Here is an 11,603-nt window from a genome sequence, read left to right as displayed (position 1 = left end):
AAGTCCGTTAACACCTCGTGTTCGACTCCGGCAACGGTCTCGGGTACAAGGCGTTACAGACCATGTCTAGGACATGGCACCGGTCTCGATATGTGACCTAGTGTAAGACCATGTTTGGAACATGGCATCAGTATTGATATGAGAGCTAGTGTAAGACCATGTCTGGGACACGGCATCAGCCTCGATATGTGAGCTAGTGTAAGACCATGTTTGGAACATGACATTAGCATGATATGAGAGCCAGTGTAAGACCATTCTGAGACATGGCATCGATATCTTACCTTTTTATATGAGGCTTATTGGGTATACATTTATTATTCCAACTGATTCAACGGGTGATTTAAAGATTATATCACGATTGAGAAAAGTTACGATTATGTTGCAAGTGGTACAAGTACCTACACGAAACTCATAAGAATGAGCTCGGGTTGTGTATATAAGTAGTAAGGATGAAAATAAGTAAGTTATGTCTATAGTCATTCGAGAATCTTGTGCAAGTGTATGATATGTTATGAGTATGATATTACTTGGTAAAGTGATGTTAATTATTTACTTGTGACTTACTAAGCTTTATGCTTACTTCCTCTCTTTTCCATTTTCTTATAGTGCCACTAAGCTAGCTCGGGAATCAAGGGACGTCGGAGGCATTGATCACACTATCACCTAAAATTTTTGGTATAGTTAGTTTAAACGTTTTGAGCGTGTCATGTATAGGGACTTGGTTTTTCGTTTAGTGTCATGTTGGTTTAGCCATAAGTGTTGGCTCATATGGATGTGATATTCATTTTGTATAAGCTATTGATGTTGGGTAATATTGATTATTATTAAATGCATTTGATGAGAATTCTCAAGGATGTGTTTGTTGTATGGTTTGTGTTGATAAGTAGGAGATGTTGTATGTGATAGGAAATAGCTTGGAAATGATGTATAGATGCCTAGGTATTGGCTGATATGGTCATGTGTTTATGTGGTATTGGTATTGTTTGATGTTTTTGTAGGTGGGTGTAAGTAAGGGTGACAAAAAGGCTTGGTAAATAGCCTTATTTTTGTCCACATGGGTAGACACACGGGCGTGTGTCTAGACCGTATGCAACACACGGTCTGCCTTATGGACTTGTAGTCAGGTCGTGTGTCCTTTGCACCTAAATTTGGCAAAACAAAATGCCTAGTAGTAACTATACGGACGGAGATACGACCGTGTGTCTCAATCGTGTGGAGGACACGGCATAGCACACGGGCGTGTGCCTTGGCCGTGTGCCCCTAGAAGGTTAATGATGTCAGAAACAAAATGTTAAGGTTTTTGTACACAGGTTGAGACATGGGCATGTCATGGCCGTGTGACGGACATAGGCCATGGGCATGGGCATGTGTCAGGCCATGTGAAAACCCCTATAAGTTCAAATTGAGAAATAAATCCGTACAGGCTAGGGACACGGGTGTGTCCCGATATGTTCAGGCTGTATGAACTACACGGGCATTCAACATGGCCATGTTAAGAGGAGACACGGGCGTGTCGCCCTTCCACATGGGCGTGTGCCCCTGTTTGCATTGAAATTTTTTCAAAGTTTCTAAAATGTTTAGTTTATTCCCGAACCATTTCCAAAGCGTGATTTGGGCCTCATAGGTCCATATTAAGGAAGTTAAGAGGAAGTTTGGAAGTTTTAAAATTTTAGCGAAATTTTATGACTCGAAAATGTTTGTATGCATGTGTTTAAGTTCAGCAATGTCTCGTACCCTGTCCCGACGTAGGATGTGGGTAAGGGATGTTACACGAGTTTGCTTAAAGATCACAAGTCTACTTTTCGTGTTTGCTTGTATCTTGGTGAAAATATTATTGGCTGTCATTAAAGAAACAAAGTGTTGTCTTTCATTCAACTTCGGAGGCGGAATATCGAAGCTTAGCAAATATTGTTTTGGAGTTAACTTGGTATCGTATGCTGTTAAATGAGATTTGAGTCAAACTTTGAGGAGTGCCAGTTGTTTAATGTGATAATTCCAGCGCCTTGTCCTTAGCTGCAAATCCTATGTTCTATGATTGAGTTAAACATGTGGAGCTTGATATACATTTTGTTCAAGAAAAGGTGTTAAGTGGTCAATTGCAAGTAAATCATGTTCCAGGGTGTGATCAAATTACTAATGCATTGACTAAACTATTAACTGTTGGAGCTTTTACCCGGTATATAGAGATTGTTTGAATATTGTGTTTGCAAGTTCTTTTCAAAGAAAACCTAAAGGGGGAATATTAGATAAATAACTGTATAACAGAAATAGATGAAGCCTAGTTATAGTCTATTAAGTTCTTGATTAGCTTGTGTATAAATACTCTTAGATCTTGTGTTGAAGATAAGAATAAAAATATACTTGTTTGTTAAATTTCTATTACATTCTATCACTCCTCAAGTATAAAGATCTCACCTTTGTAACTAAAGACTAGAACACTTACCTTTAAATCCCCCTAAGAATTTAGATTGTAAACGCTACACTTCAATTGCACTCACACGATCAATTCCACAATAAACAAATATAGTGCTCTCAATATGCTCTCATACATAACCTATACAAGCCTCAAAAATATATATATGAGTTTAGGCTACTAGCACACTAGTGATTGAATGCAAAGCAACTTCTTGGAATTAAAAGCTACAAATAACAAAGATAATATAGTAATAGTCTCATAAAACACAATTTGATAGAGCTTCAATCTTTTAGAAAAACACCAACTTAATCCGAACAAATTTCCATAATTCAAGGATTGTATCCAATCTTCAAGGGTAACAGATTAGTTTGCATATATGGACTTTTATATCTTTGAAATATCTACTAAGTTAATATCCTAAAGATTTTTTTTCAATAAATTGACAACACCAAATATGATGAGTGCTACTCCACTATTGCAGTGATAGCTGGTAATAGACACTACCCAGTCGCACTTAGAATGTTGCCTTAACAACTTGTCTTGTTTGTTATTTAATTTCTTAGGATGGAAAACATTATAGCAGAATCTTAGCACAAATACACAGTAATAAAAAATATTTAAGTATATTAATTTAAATAAAATAAATCACAAGATCGAAACATGAATAACAAGTAAAATATTATTTAAAATAAATGTTTACTATAAACAGGTTAGAAATCGATTCAGAGTTGAGGCCTATTGAACACAGTCTCCTTAAGACAGATTCGACTGCTCCTTTTGCATTGGAGAAACCCCGGACAATTTTCTCTTAGGATACAACAACTAGATGAACACCAAAATAGCGCAGCTGTGTGATCAACGAACTAAGCTTGCCTTCTTTCTATCACGGGAAAATAGTTTTTAGGAGAGAAAATTTTTTAGAGGAAATTATCAGAATTCAGTGTTTCTTTGTTCTAATTATTTTTGGTATAAAAAGAGATTATTAGAAACTTTGACTAATTTGAAATTATAACATCATGAATTAATGTTATTAAATCCAAATTAACGTTTGAATTAAAAGACATTAACACTGACCTTGTAATTCTAAATTTGAATACGCTGTTGAGGAAAAGAAATAAAATGCATTGGGCCTAAAAATACCCGTAAGCCTAAAAGGGCCCAACAAAGTTAGACATTTCATGTCGTGCAAGTCCAAACCAAATAGACTTGGATTTGCACCCCCTTGCACACAAGAGAAAACATTAGTTTAGTCATTCAATAGTTATTAAGTTGGTTTACATATATATACGAGTCCCACACTTGATTCCCAATCAATGTGGGACTAATGCTTTTCATTTTCCTCACCATAATTCACAAGTAGCTTACTTTGAGCATCAATTTTTTATTTACCACTCAACCATTTTGATCATATGATATCCCGTTGTAAAGGTCTTATGGGGTAGAACAAAAAATCATTTTTTTATGATTCAAAACTCCTCATTTACCAATCGAAAATATACATCAAAGATCTCAAAAAGAAAAATCATATTTTTCCAACAAACATAAGATTGTACCTTCTAGTTCAACTAATTGATGTAGAGGTTCAAACATAAAAGTTGAATTGGAATTTTAGTAGACTAACTAAATTTGTTTCAAAAGAAAATTGAGAAACAAAAAATCGATTAAAAAACAATAAAATTAGGTTTTAATTAATTTATTCTTTGGATTTTGAGAATATAATTTTTCCGATATTTTATATTTTAATATTTAAGTTTTTTTTAAAAAAATTCTTGATGATTTAAGCATCCGATTCAATTGAAAATCGAATGTAGAACCAACCGTGATCCCCGGTGAAAGCTCTTAAGCTGCTTCAAAGAATAAGCTTCCTAGCCATGGAAATTGACGGATGAAGTAGGAATCTTTAGTCCAAATTTCAATTGCATGGCAATTGAAGTTTAGATGCGACCATCGAATACGGGTAACTATTAAGGTTTTATAACTTAAGTGGAACGTGGATATCAAATATGAATACTCTAAATTGCATCAACACACTACAGGAGAATAGGGCTTTAGCGGCATTTTTAGCGGCGTTTTATCAAAAAACGCCACAAAAAATTTAAAATACAGAGCAATAGCGGCGTTTTTGGTAAAACGCCGCTAAAAACAGAGCAACATCAAACGCCGCTAAAAACCAGAGCATTAGCGGCGCTTTTGGTAAAACGCCGCTAAAAACCAAAGCATTAGCGGCGCTTTTAGTAAAACGCTACTAAAAGTCATATAACCCCTAAACCCCCAAAAAAATCATAAACACTAATCTATAACCCCTAAAATAATAATTATTAAAATTTATGGTTATACAATATATTAAATATTTTTTATATAATCGTAAAAGAGATAGTATTGAATTTAAAATATTGAATTAATTATCATTACAGTTTAAGGTTTATGGTTTAAGATATATGATTTAGGGTTTAAGCAGGTTTATGAGTTAACTATGGTTTAAGATATACGGTTTAGGGTTTAAGGTTTAAGAGTTAACTAGTATTTGAAGGTTTATGATGTGGGTTTAGAGATTATGATTTAGGGTTTAAAGGTTAGGGTTGAAGTTTAAAATTGGACAATTATTAACTTCTTAAAAGATAATTTCCTTTCCAGATTCTTACCTGGGATGCTATTAAGAAAGGGTGATTTTGATTGTGGCAAGCTTAAATATTAATTAGCATTTGTTGAACTATGTATAATTTCCAACTTTATATAACATAGAAATATCTTACAGAGTGGACATTATAACTAGAGTGTTCCAATAGAGAAATTGTTTTATTAAAGTTATGTAACTTTGTATAAATAATAATGCTATTGTGTATTTTTATCTATTTTTTTTGTTTAAAGATATTTAGATTAAATAGAATGTCTCAAATATGTCTTAGGATTCGCCAAGTATGTCTTAGGATTTATGGTTTAGGGTTTAAAGATTAGGAGTTTAGGGTTTAAATTAATTAGTGTTTTTAATTTATATGATAAATATTTTCTTATATAATTATAAAAGAGATAATATTAATTTTAAAATATTGAATTAATTATCATTATAGTTTAGGATTTATAATTTAGGGTGTATAGTTTAGGGTTTAATTTTTAGTGTTTAGGATAAATATGGGGATCGGGGTGCAATTGTATATATAAATTTTAATTTGATCTAGTTCTTGTAAATTATGAACACAACTATTTTATATTTATATTTATATTTATATTTGTATTTATATTTATATTTATATTGCATACATAAATATTTATATTTATTCAATATAAAATATATTGATGTATTTATTTTTAAAATGTCTATAATTAAATCAAAATAAAAACTTAAAGATTTAATATTTAAAATTTAGTCCATATTTCACTTGAAAAGTTTAATATTTAAAATAAAAAATTTAAAAAATGATAATCTCAATATAAAAATTTTGAAAGAAAAAATAGAAAAAATATGATAAAATGAAAAAAATTAAAATTAAGAAATAATGGCGTTTTGAACGCCGCAAAAGTTGAGCTAAAAAAATTAAAATTAAGAAATAGTGACGGGTTTTTTAGAAAAGGCCGGGCCATTATTTTTTTATAAAAAAAACACAAAATACCGCTCGTTAACCAAATCCCTCAAGTTTCTTTTTTCCTTCTACTCTCAAAAATTTGCCCCCAAATTTCCTTTTTCCTTTTCATTTCACTTCACCCACCATAGCTACTTCTTTTCTCTCGATCTGTTAAGGTTTTTGGAGAAACAAATGGAAGTTGAAGAGAAGGAGAACGAGGAAGAAGCTCTCACATTTAGAAGATGAAAATCATGTTCTACGACAAAAAGCATTGACCCCATCCCCGAAAAGCAACCGTTCTAACTTTTTAAAGTCATTTTCAGATGTAAGTGCTTGTATGTTTTGTCTTTGATGGCTTATTGGTGCGTTAACCATTGTGTTTGTTTTTCCAGTCTGACAGGCATTCTTTGTTCAATTTCTTCTTTATTTTCTTATTAAATGCCAGTGAGGAATTTAGGGGTATTTTCAAGAAGGAAAATCCTAATGTGAAGGCTGTATCAGCTGTAAGTGAATTAGTACCCCTTTGAGCATGATATTGGATGCATGTTTTGTAAATGACTTTGGGGGTTGTTTCTTTGAACTTCTTTGCTTGAAGGTTGGTAAAGCTGCGGAAGAGATGTGGAAATCCATGTCTGAGGAAGTAAGTGCTGGAAATCTTTTTATATGGATAGCAATGTGTTCTAGTTTTCGATGGGCATTGATTTTTGAATGACAGAAATTTTGTGTGGCTTACTGTTCTGAATTTATGCATATGCATTATCATTATGATTTTAATGCTTGTATTTATAAAGGAAAAAGCCCCTTATGAGGTCAAATCTGGACAAAGGAAGGTTGAGTATGAAAAACAAATGAAAGCCTACAACAAAAAACAGGTAAACGAAGTTCAAGGTTATTTCTTTTATTTCGAGTAATAATTTGCTTGACTTAGCTACTTTAACCCCCCCTTTTTATTTTGACAATCATAATTTGTAGGAAAATTCTGCTAATGGCATCGGAGATGATCACGAGGGTGAGGAGGATGAAGAGGATGAGGCTAGTGAAGAGGTAATTTCATTTTAATCATTAGGACTTTACTCGACCCGTGATTAGGTCTAAATTTGTTTATGTTGTTTTTCTGTTTTATATTTATGATGCTTTACTCCTTCAGAAAGGACAACATCTGAAACACGAGGAGGACGATGATGAGGAAGAAGAAGACGATGAAGAAGAGGAGGATTGAAATAGTATGCTTACTTATCCACCAGAAGGTTGATTTTGTTTGGTTTATAATATATTCTTTGTTACTTCATCATATTGCATTGTTAAACCAGTTTCAAAATGCCTGTGTTGAATTTTCCAGTTGGCGCACTGCAAGCTATTCGGCGTAAGCTCAAAGATCCGAGAAAAAATCTAAGGAACTGGAGAAAAGGAGATCCTTGCGTTTCGAACTGGACCGGAGTAATCTGCACCATGCCTCAACCTGATGGCTTTTTGCATATTCAAGAACTGTATGTATTTTCATGTATTCATTGGTTGCCATCATTATTTTGTTTAAAATGAGTGATACGTTGTAATGTTTTGGGCAGGCGGATGCTAAACTTGAATCTTACTGGAAAGCTTGCTCCTGAACTTGGCCAGCTATCTAATTTGACTGAACTGTAAGTGGTGCCAATGTTTTGGAGACTTCAGATATTTACTCAAGTTCACCAAATTCTTGCCTTACCATCAATGACTCCTTACTTGGTGCAGGAATTTTATGTGGAATCACAATATTACAGGAAGTATACCTAAGGAGATAGGCAATATAAAATCATTGAAGTTCCTGTAAGCAAACTCATATTCAGAAGCTAACAAAAGCAAATTTCAAGTAAATGAATGCAGAAACCTTATAAGATTAGTGATCATGGTTGCAGGCTTTTAAGTGGGAATCAGCTTTCAGGACCTTTGGCCGACGAGCTCGGTTTTCTTCCTAACTTGTTGATGTTTCAGGTGGATTTGAATCAGATAACAGGTTCACTGCCCAAATCTTTTGTCAACCTCATCAGCTGCAGGCACTTGTGAGTAAATAATACTACTAAATTAAATTTAAATGCTTTTTATGTTATGAAGTAATGCATTAATATAATAATTTTTCTATGCATTTTGTTAACTGCAGTCACATGAACAACAACTCAATCAGTGGGCAGATTCCGTCAGAGCTCAGCAGCATGCCTGCACTTATACATTTGTAAGCTCAGTACTAATTCCATTGTCACAAATTCCGGGCTGTTATGGATGAATCACCTTAATATAGCTTATATCCATGATGGATGTGCAGTCTGCTGGACAACAATAACTTAATGGGGAATCTACCACCAGAGTTTTCACAGATGCCTAAATTGAGAATACTGTAAGTTTACCGTTAGTTAATATCTTGAATTGGATGGAATTTTGATTACATCTCATACTAGTATTTGTTTGTATTGCAGCCAACTTGATAATACCAATTTTGGTGGAACAGAGATTCCGGCTTCTTATGGCAACATGTCCAACCTAGTGAAATTGTCAGCTTCTTTCCCTTTCTCTATTGACTATCAGTTTATTCAAAGGGAAAAAGGATATAAATATTTATTTCTGATAGACAGATTCATGTGATACTTTTTCTTTGAAATAGTATTGTTCATGGTCATTGAACTTTGTTGTTACTGCATGGCCTGCACTATTTATTTCTGATGCTATAACTCGTTTCAATGGCTTTCAAGCTGTCAAAGAAAGAAAAGGTGATTGAGGGTTATATTGTCTTGTTGTTCCATGATGTGTTTTTTATGTACTTACTGTATTACAGGAAAAATGGTGCATAATGCAGGATAAATGGATTAATGGTGATTTTAGATATATATATATATATATATATATATAGTTTTCTAGTCTCACCATGGTGATTTGCATGGATATGTTTGTAGGAATCATCTAAATCTGGGAATTGGAGCAAGGAAGTGAGAATTGGAGCAAGGAAGTGAAGTATGAAGATGATTCTGATGTTCTCATTGAATGCCGAAACGTGTACAAATCATTTGGAGAAAAGCACATCTTGCGAGGTGTGAGCTTCAAGGTTATATTTTTTTTTTTTTGCTTTTATGTTTTCTTTTATTCTAGAGGTACTTGGGGGACTATATGAGGGTCATTTCAAGTTATTAGTCACCTTCAAACTCCCCAATTGAATATTCTCTTTTCATTAGTGTTTTGGGGTTTCGACATTCTTTAGAACAATATTAAAGGATTGAAGCTAAGGCTGCATGCCGTCATTGATTCTTAAAGGCCAGTTATCTGGTTGTGTGGTTCTAAATTTGATTAGTTTGGTCTGTTTCCTCTCCTGTACCATCTTCCCTTCTTTCAGCCTCATAGTTTTTATTATTAATGTCCTCTTTCATTGGTGTATAAAGCGATGACATGATTACAATAATTGGTTTTAATCTATGATGCTCAGACTTGAGATGCTTGGCTAAGTAATTCTATGACAGCTTAATACTGGCAAGAATTTTGGATCTGTGTCAAACATGGTTGATGGCTGGATATATTGACAACTCATTGGCTGCCTTGCTGGTAGTCTAGTAGGTGTAATGGTCCTTGGTTATCTAGATCCTTGTTGTCTATCAATCATGGTTGGTATGCACTCAACGTTTGACATGAAAAACTGGAAATTTGGTCCACTTCAAATTTGATGTTCTGATAGCATGTGTTTTCTGATATCAACAAGAAGGATAGAGAGTAAAAGAATGTCATATAATATGCCATCTTGGTTCAGGATTGTACCTAGTTCTATATTGAACCGAAGCTCTTCTTTATCAGTCCATCTCAAATCAGACTGGACAAATTGTGTCTAATGATGTATACTTTGAATTTAGTGAGGAGTGGAAATTTAGAATCTCTGATTGTGTATTTGATCGGTGGTTAAATACGTGATGTGTCGGTCATGCATGATGTATCATGGATATCTATAAACAATTTAGATGTTTTGTTGTTTTTATTAATAAACAAGATGCTGTATTTGGACTTGCTGTTAGTAAAAGACTTGCTGTATTTTATTTATATCTTTATATCTAATCTAATTTTTATTATTTATTTTAGTTTTGATTCTATATTTTTATTTTTATTTTAATATTTAATAACTTGAGTTCTAAGTTTTGTTATTAATTTATTATTTTAAATTCTAAATTTGAATTCATCAAATTTTATATTTAGTTTTAAAGTTAAAATTTTCATACAAAATTTAATTTGATAATGAATTTTAATAGAAAATTTTTATATTTATATCATGGATATTATTCTCCTCAATATTTTGATAATGAATTTTAATTTTTCATGACCTTTATAATATTTTATAATATATTTTTTAAAATTTCATGACTTTTAGCGGCATTTGTGGGGAGAGCGTCGCTAAAGGCCATGACTTTTAGCGGCGTTTTTTTTTTAAAAAACGCCACAAACTTTTGTGGCGCCATCTATAGCGGCGTTTTTTGTGGTGCTTGTAAAAGCGCCACTAAAAGCCTAAAAAAAGGCGCTAAATGAAAATTCAAATCAACATAGAATTGAAGGTTACAATTTTAAACTTACTGCACAGCAAAAATGAAGGGAAGCTCCCAACTTGAAGACAAAATTCAAATGTTGCAGTGCTTTTGGAACAGGGAGATGATAAAACCAAAACATCTCTGCTTACAACATTCCATAATCAAGGCAGCTCCTTTAGGTGCAAGTAAATTATGAGTACTGAGTATGAATTAGTTTCATGAAATCAACTTTCTTTAATCTAAAATTGCTTGGGGTTCTATTTTTTAACCCCTTGGCTTGAAATTTCAATATGATTATTTTCAGTGACTCAAATTAAGTTAATAATCATATTGAAAATAAAATGGATTTGATTCGAGTTAATGATATAAATATATATATCTATATAATGCATGTAATTTTGGTTTGTTCAAATATTAAATTCGAATACAAGGCATTTAGACATTACCTCTTAAATATTTTCAGAAAAAAAATTCCGACAAAATAACTTTAAACAGAAAATGTGAGCCCAGGATTGAAGACAAAAGATTACCTAAAATCCCCCCAAAAAAGAAATGCAAATTGCAAAGAAACACTGATGAAGTAATAGATATGGTCCCCTGCCCTCGTAAAACATTCCTAAAGTTTTTAACATTGAGTAACATGCAGGTCGGTCGGATTTCTTGGAGACAAATGCTGTTCCAATAATATTAATTTACCCTATACAGCCTGCCTAACCTAATTTTGTTAAAATTTGAAATTCTAAAAGGCTAGGAATATTTATGAACGATATAATTTGTTATGATAATTAAGTTGATAAACAAGTTCAATAATTTTTTCTTCTTTCCATAATTCTTTTCCATCACCATCATATTTTTTTTCTAACTTTCCTGTATATAAATTGTTTCGATGATTAAGTTGATAAACATGGTTTATATAAAAGGGACCTATTTATAAAAGTTATAAAATATATAATAAAGATGTGATTTAATGAAAAATATGGACTTTTATAATTATATTATATTCATCGAATTATTTAACTGTTTTATTAATGCTCTATTAATTTACATTATGTATATCATATTTTAAGTAAATTATAGATTGTTATAATTATTTGGCGTAAA

The 11,603-nt window shown here is 32.5% G+C and overlaps 1 protein-coding gene and 1 long non-coding RNA gene across 3 annotated transcripts; both read left to right on the top strand.

Moving 5' to 3' along the window:
* The first annotated feature begins 5,984 nt into the window (after nucleotides 1-5,984).
* On the top strand, nucleotides 5,985-6,847 carry LOC128295150 (uncharacterized). Its single transcript, XR_008285472.1, has 4 exons — nucleotides 5,985-6,301; nucleotides 6,422-6,479; nucleotides 6,572-6,616; nucleotides 6,768-6,847. It is a non-coding gene; the product is annotated as an uncharacterized LOC128295150 (long non-coding RNA).
* Nucleotides 6,848-6,948: 101 nt separating this feature from the next.
* LOC108483442 (probable LRR receptor-like serine/threonine-protein kinase At5g37450) lies at nucleotides 6,949-10,003 on the top strand. 2 transcript variants are annotated; one of them, XM_053030412.1, is made up of 10 exons: nucleotides 6,949-7,020; nucleotides 7,124-7,223; nucleotides 7,316-7,463; nucleotides 7,542-7,613; nucleotides 7,705-7,779; nucleotides 7,869-8,012; nucleotides 8,111-8,182; nucleotides 8,273-8,344; nucleotides 8,424-8,498; nucleotides 8,898-10,003. In XM_053030412.1, the coding sequence occupies exons 2-10, from the start codon at nucleotides 7,202-7,204 to the stop codon at nucleotides 8,932-8,934; spliced, it is 717 nt and encodes a 238-aa protein (XP_052886372.1). In that variant the 5' UTR covers nucleotides 6,949-7,020; nucleotides 7,124-7,201; the 3' UTR covers nucleotides 8,935-10,003. The 2 variants fall into 2 exon arrangements, with proteins under 2 accessions (XP_052886372.1, XP_052886373.1); XM_053030413.1 differs by lacking the exon at nucleotides 6,949-7,020 and having other exon boundaries at nucleotides 7,149-7,199.
* The last annotated feature ends 1,600 nt before the right edge of the window (nucleotides 10,004-11,603 follow it).

The sequence above is a fragment of the Gossypium arboreum genome, chromosome 7 (assembly GCF_025698485.1).
Source record: "Gossypium arboreum isolate Shixiya-1 chromosome 7, ASM2569848v2, whole genome shotgun sequence".
In the NCBI taxonomy this organism is placed as follows: Eukaryota; Viridiplantae; Streptophyta; class Magnoliopsida; order Malvales; family Malvaceae; genus Gossypium; species Gossypium arboreum.
This window is presented reverse-complemented; position numbering and strand designations above follow the sequence as displayed.

Coding starts and splice junctions, on each gene's coding strand:
- LOC108483442 (XM_053030412.1), top strand. CDS start 7,202: ATGCTTACTTATCCACCAGAAG. Junction 8,183..8,272: donor ATGCCTGCACTTATACATTT/GTAAGCTCAGTA, acceptor ATGGATGTGCAG/TCTGCTGGACAACAATAACT. Junction 8,345..8,423: donor ATGCCTAAATTGAGAATACT/GTAAGTTTACCG, acceptor TTTGTATTGCAG/CCAACTTGATAATACCAATT.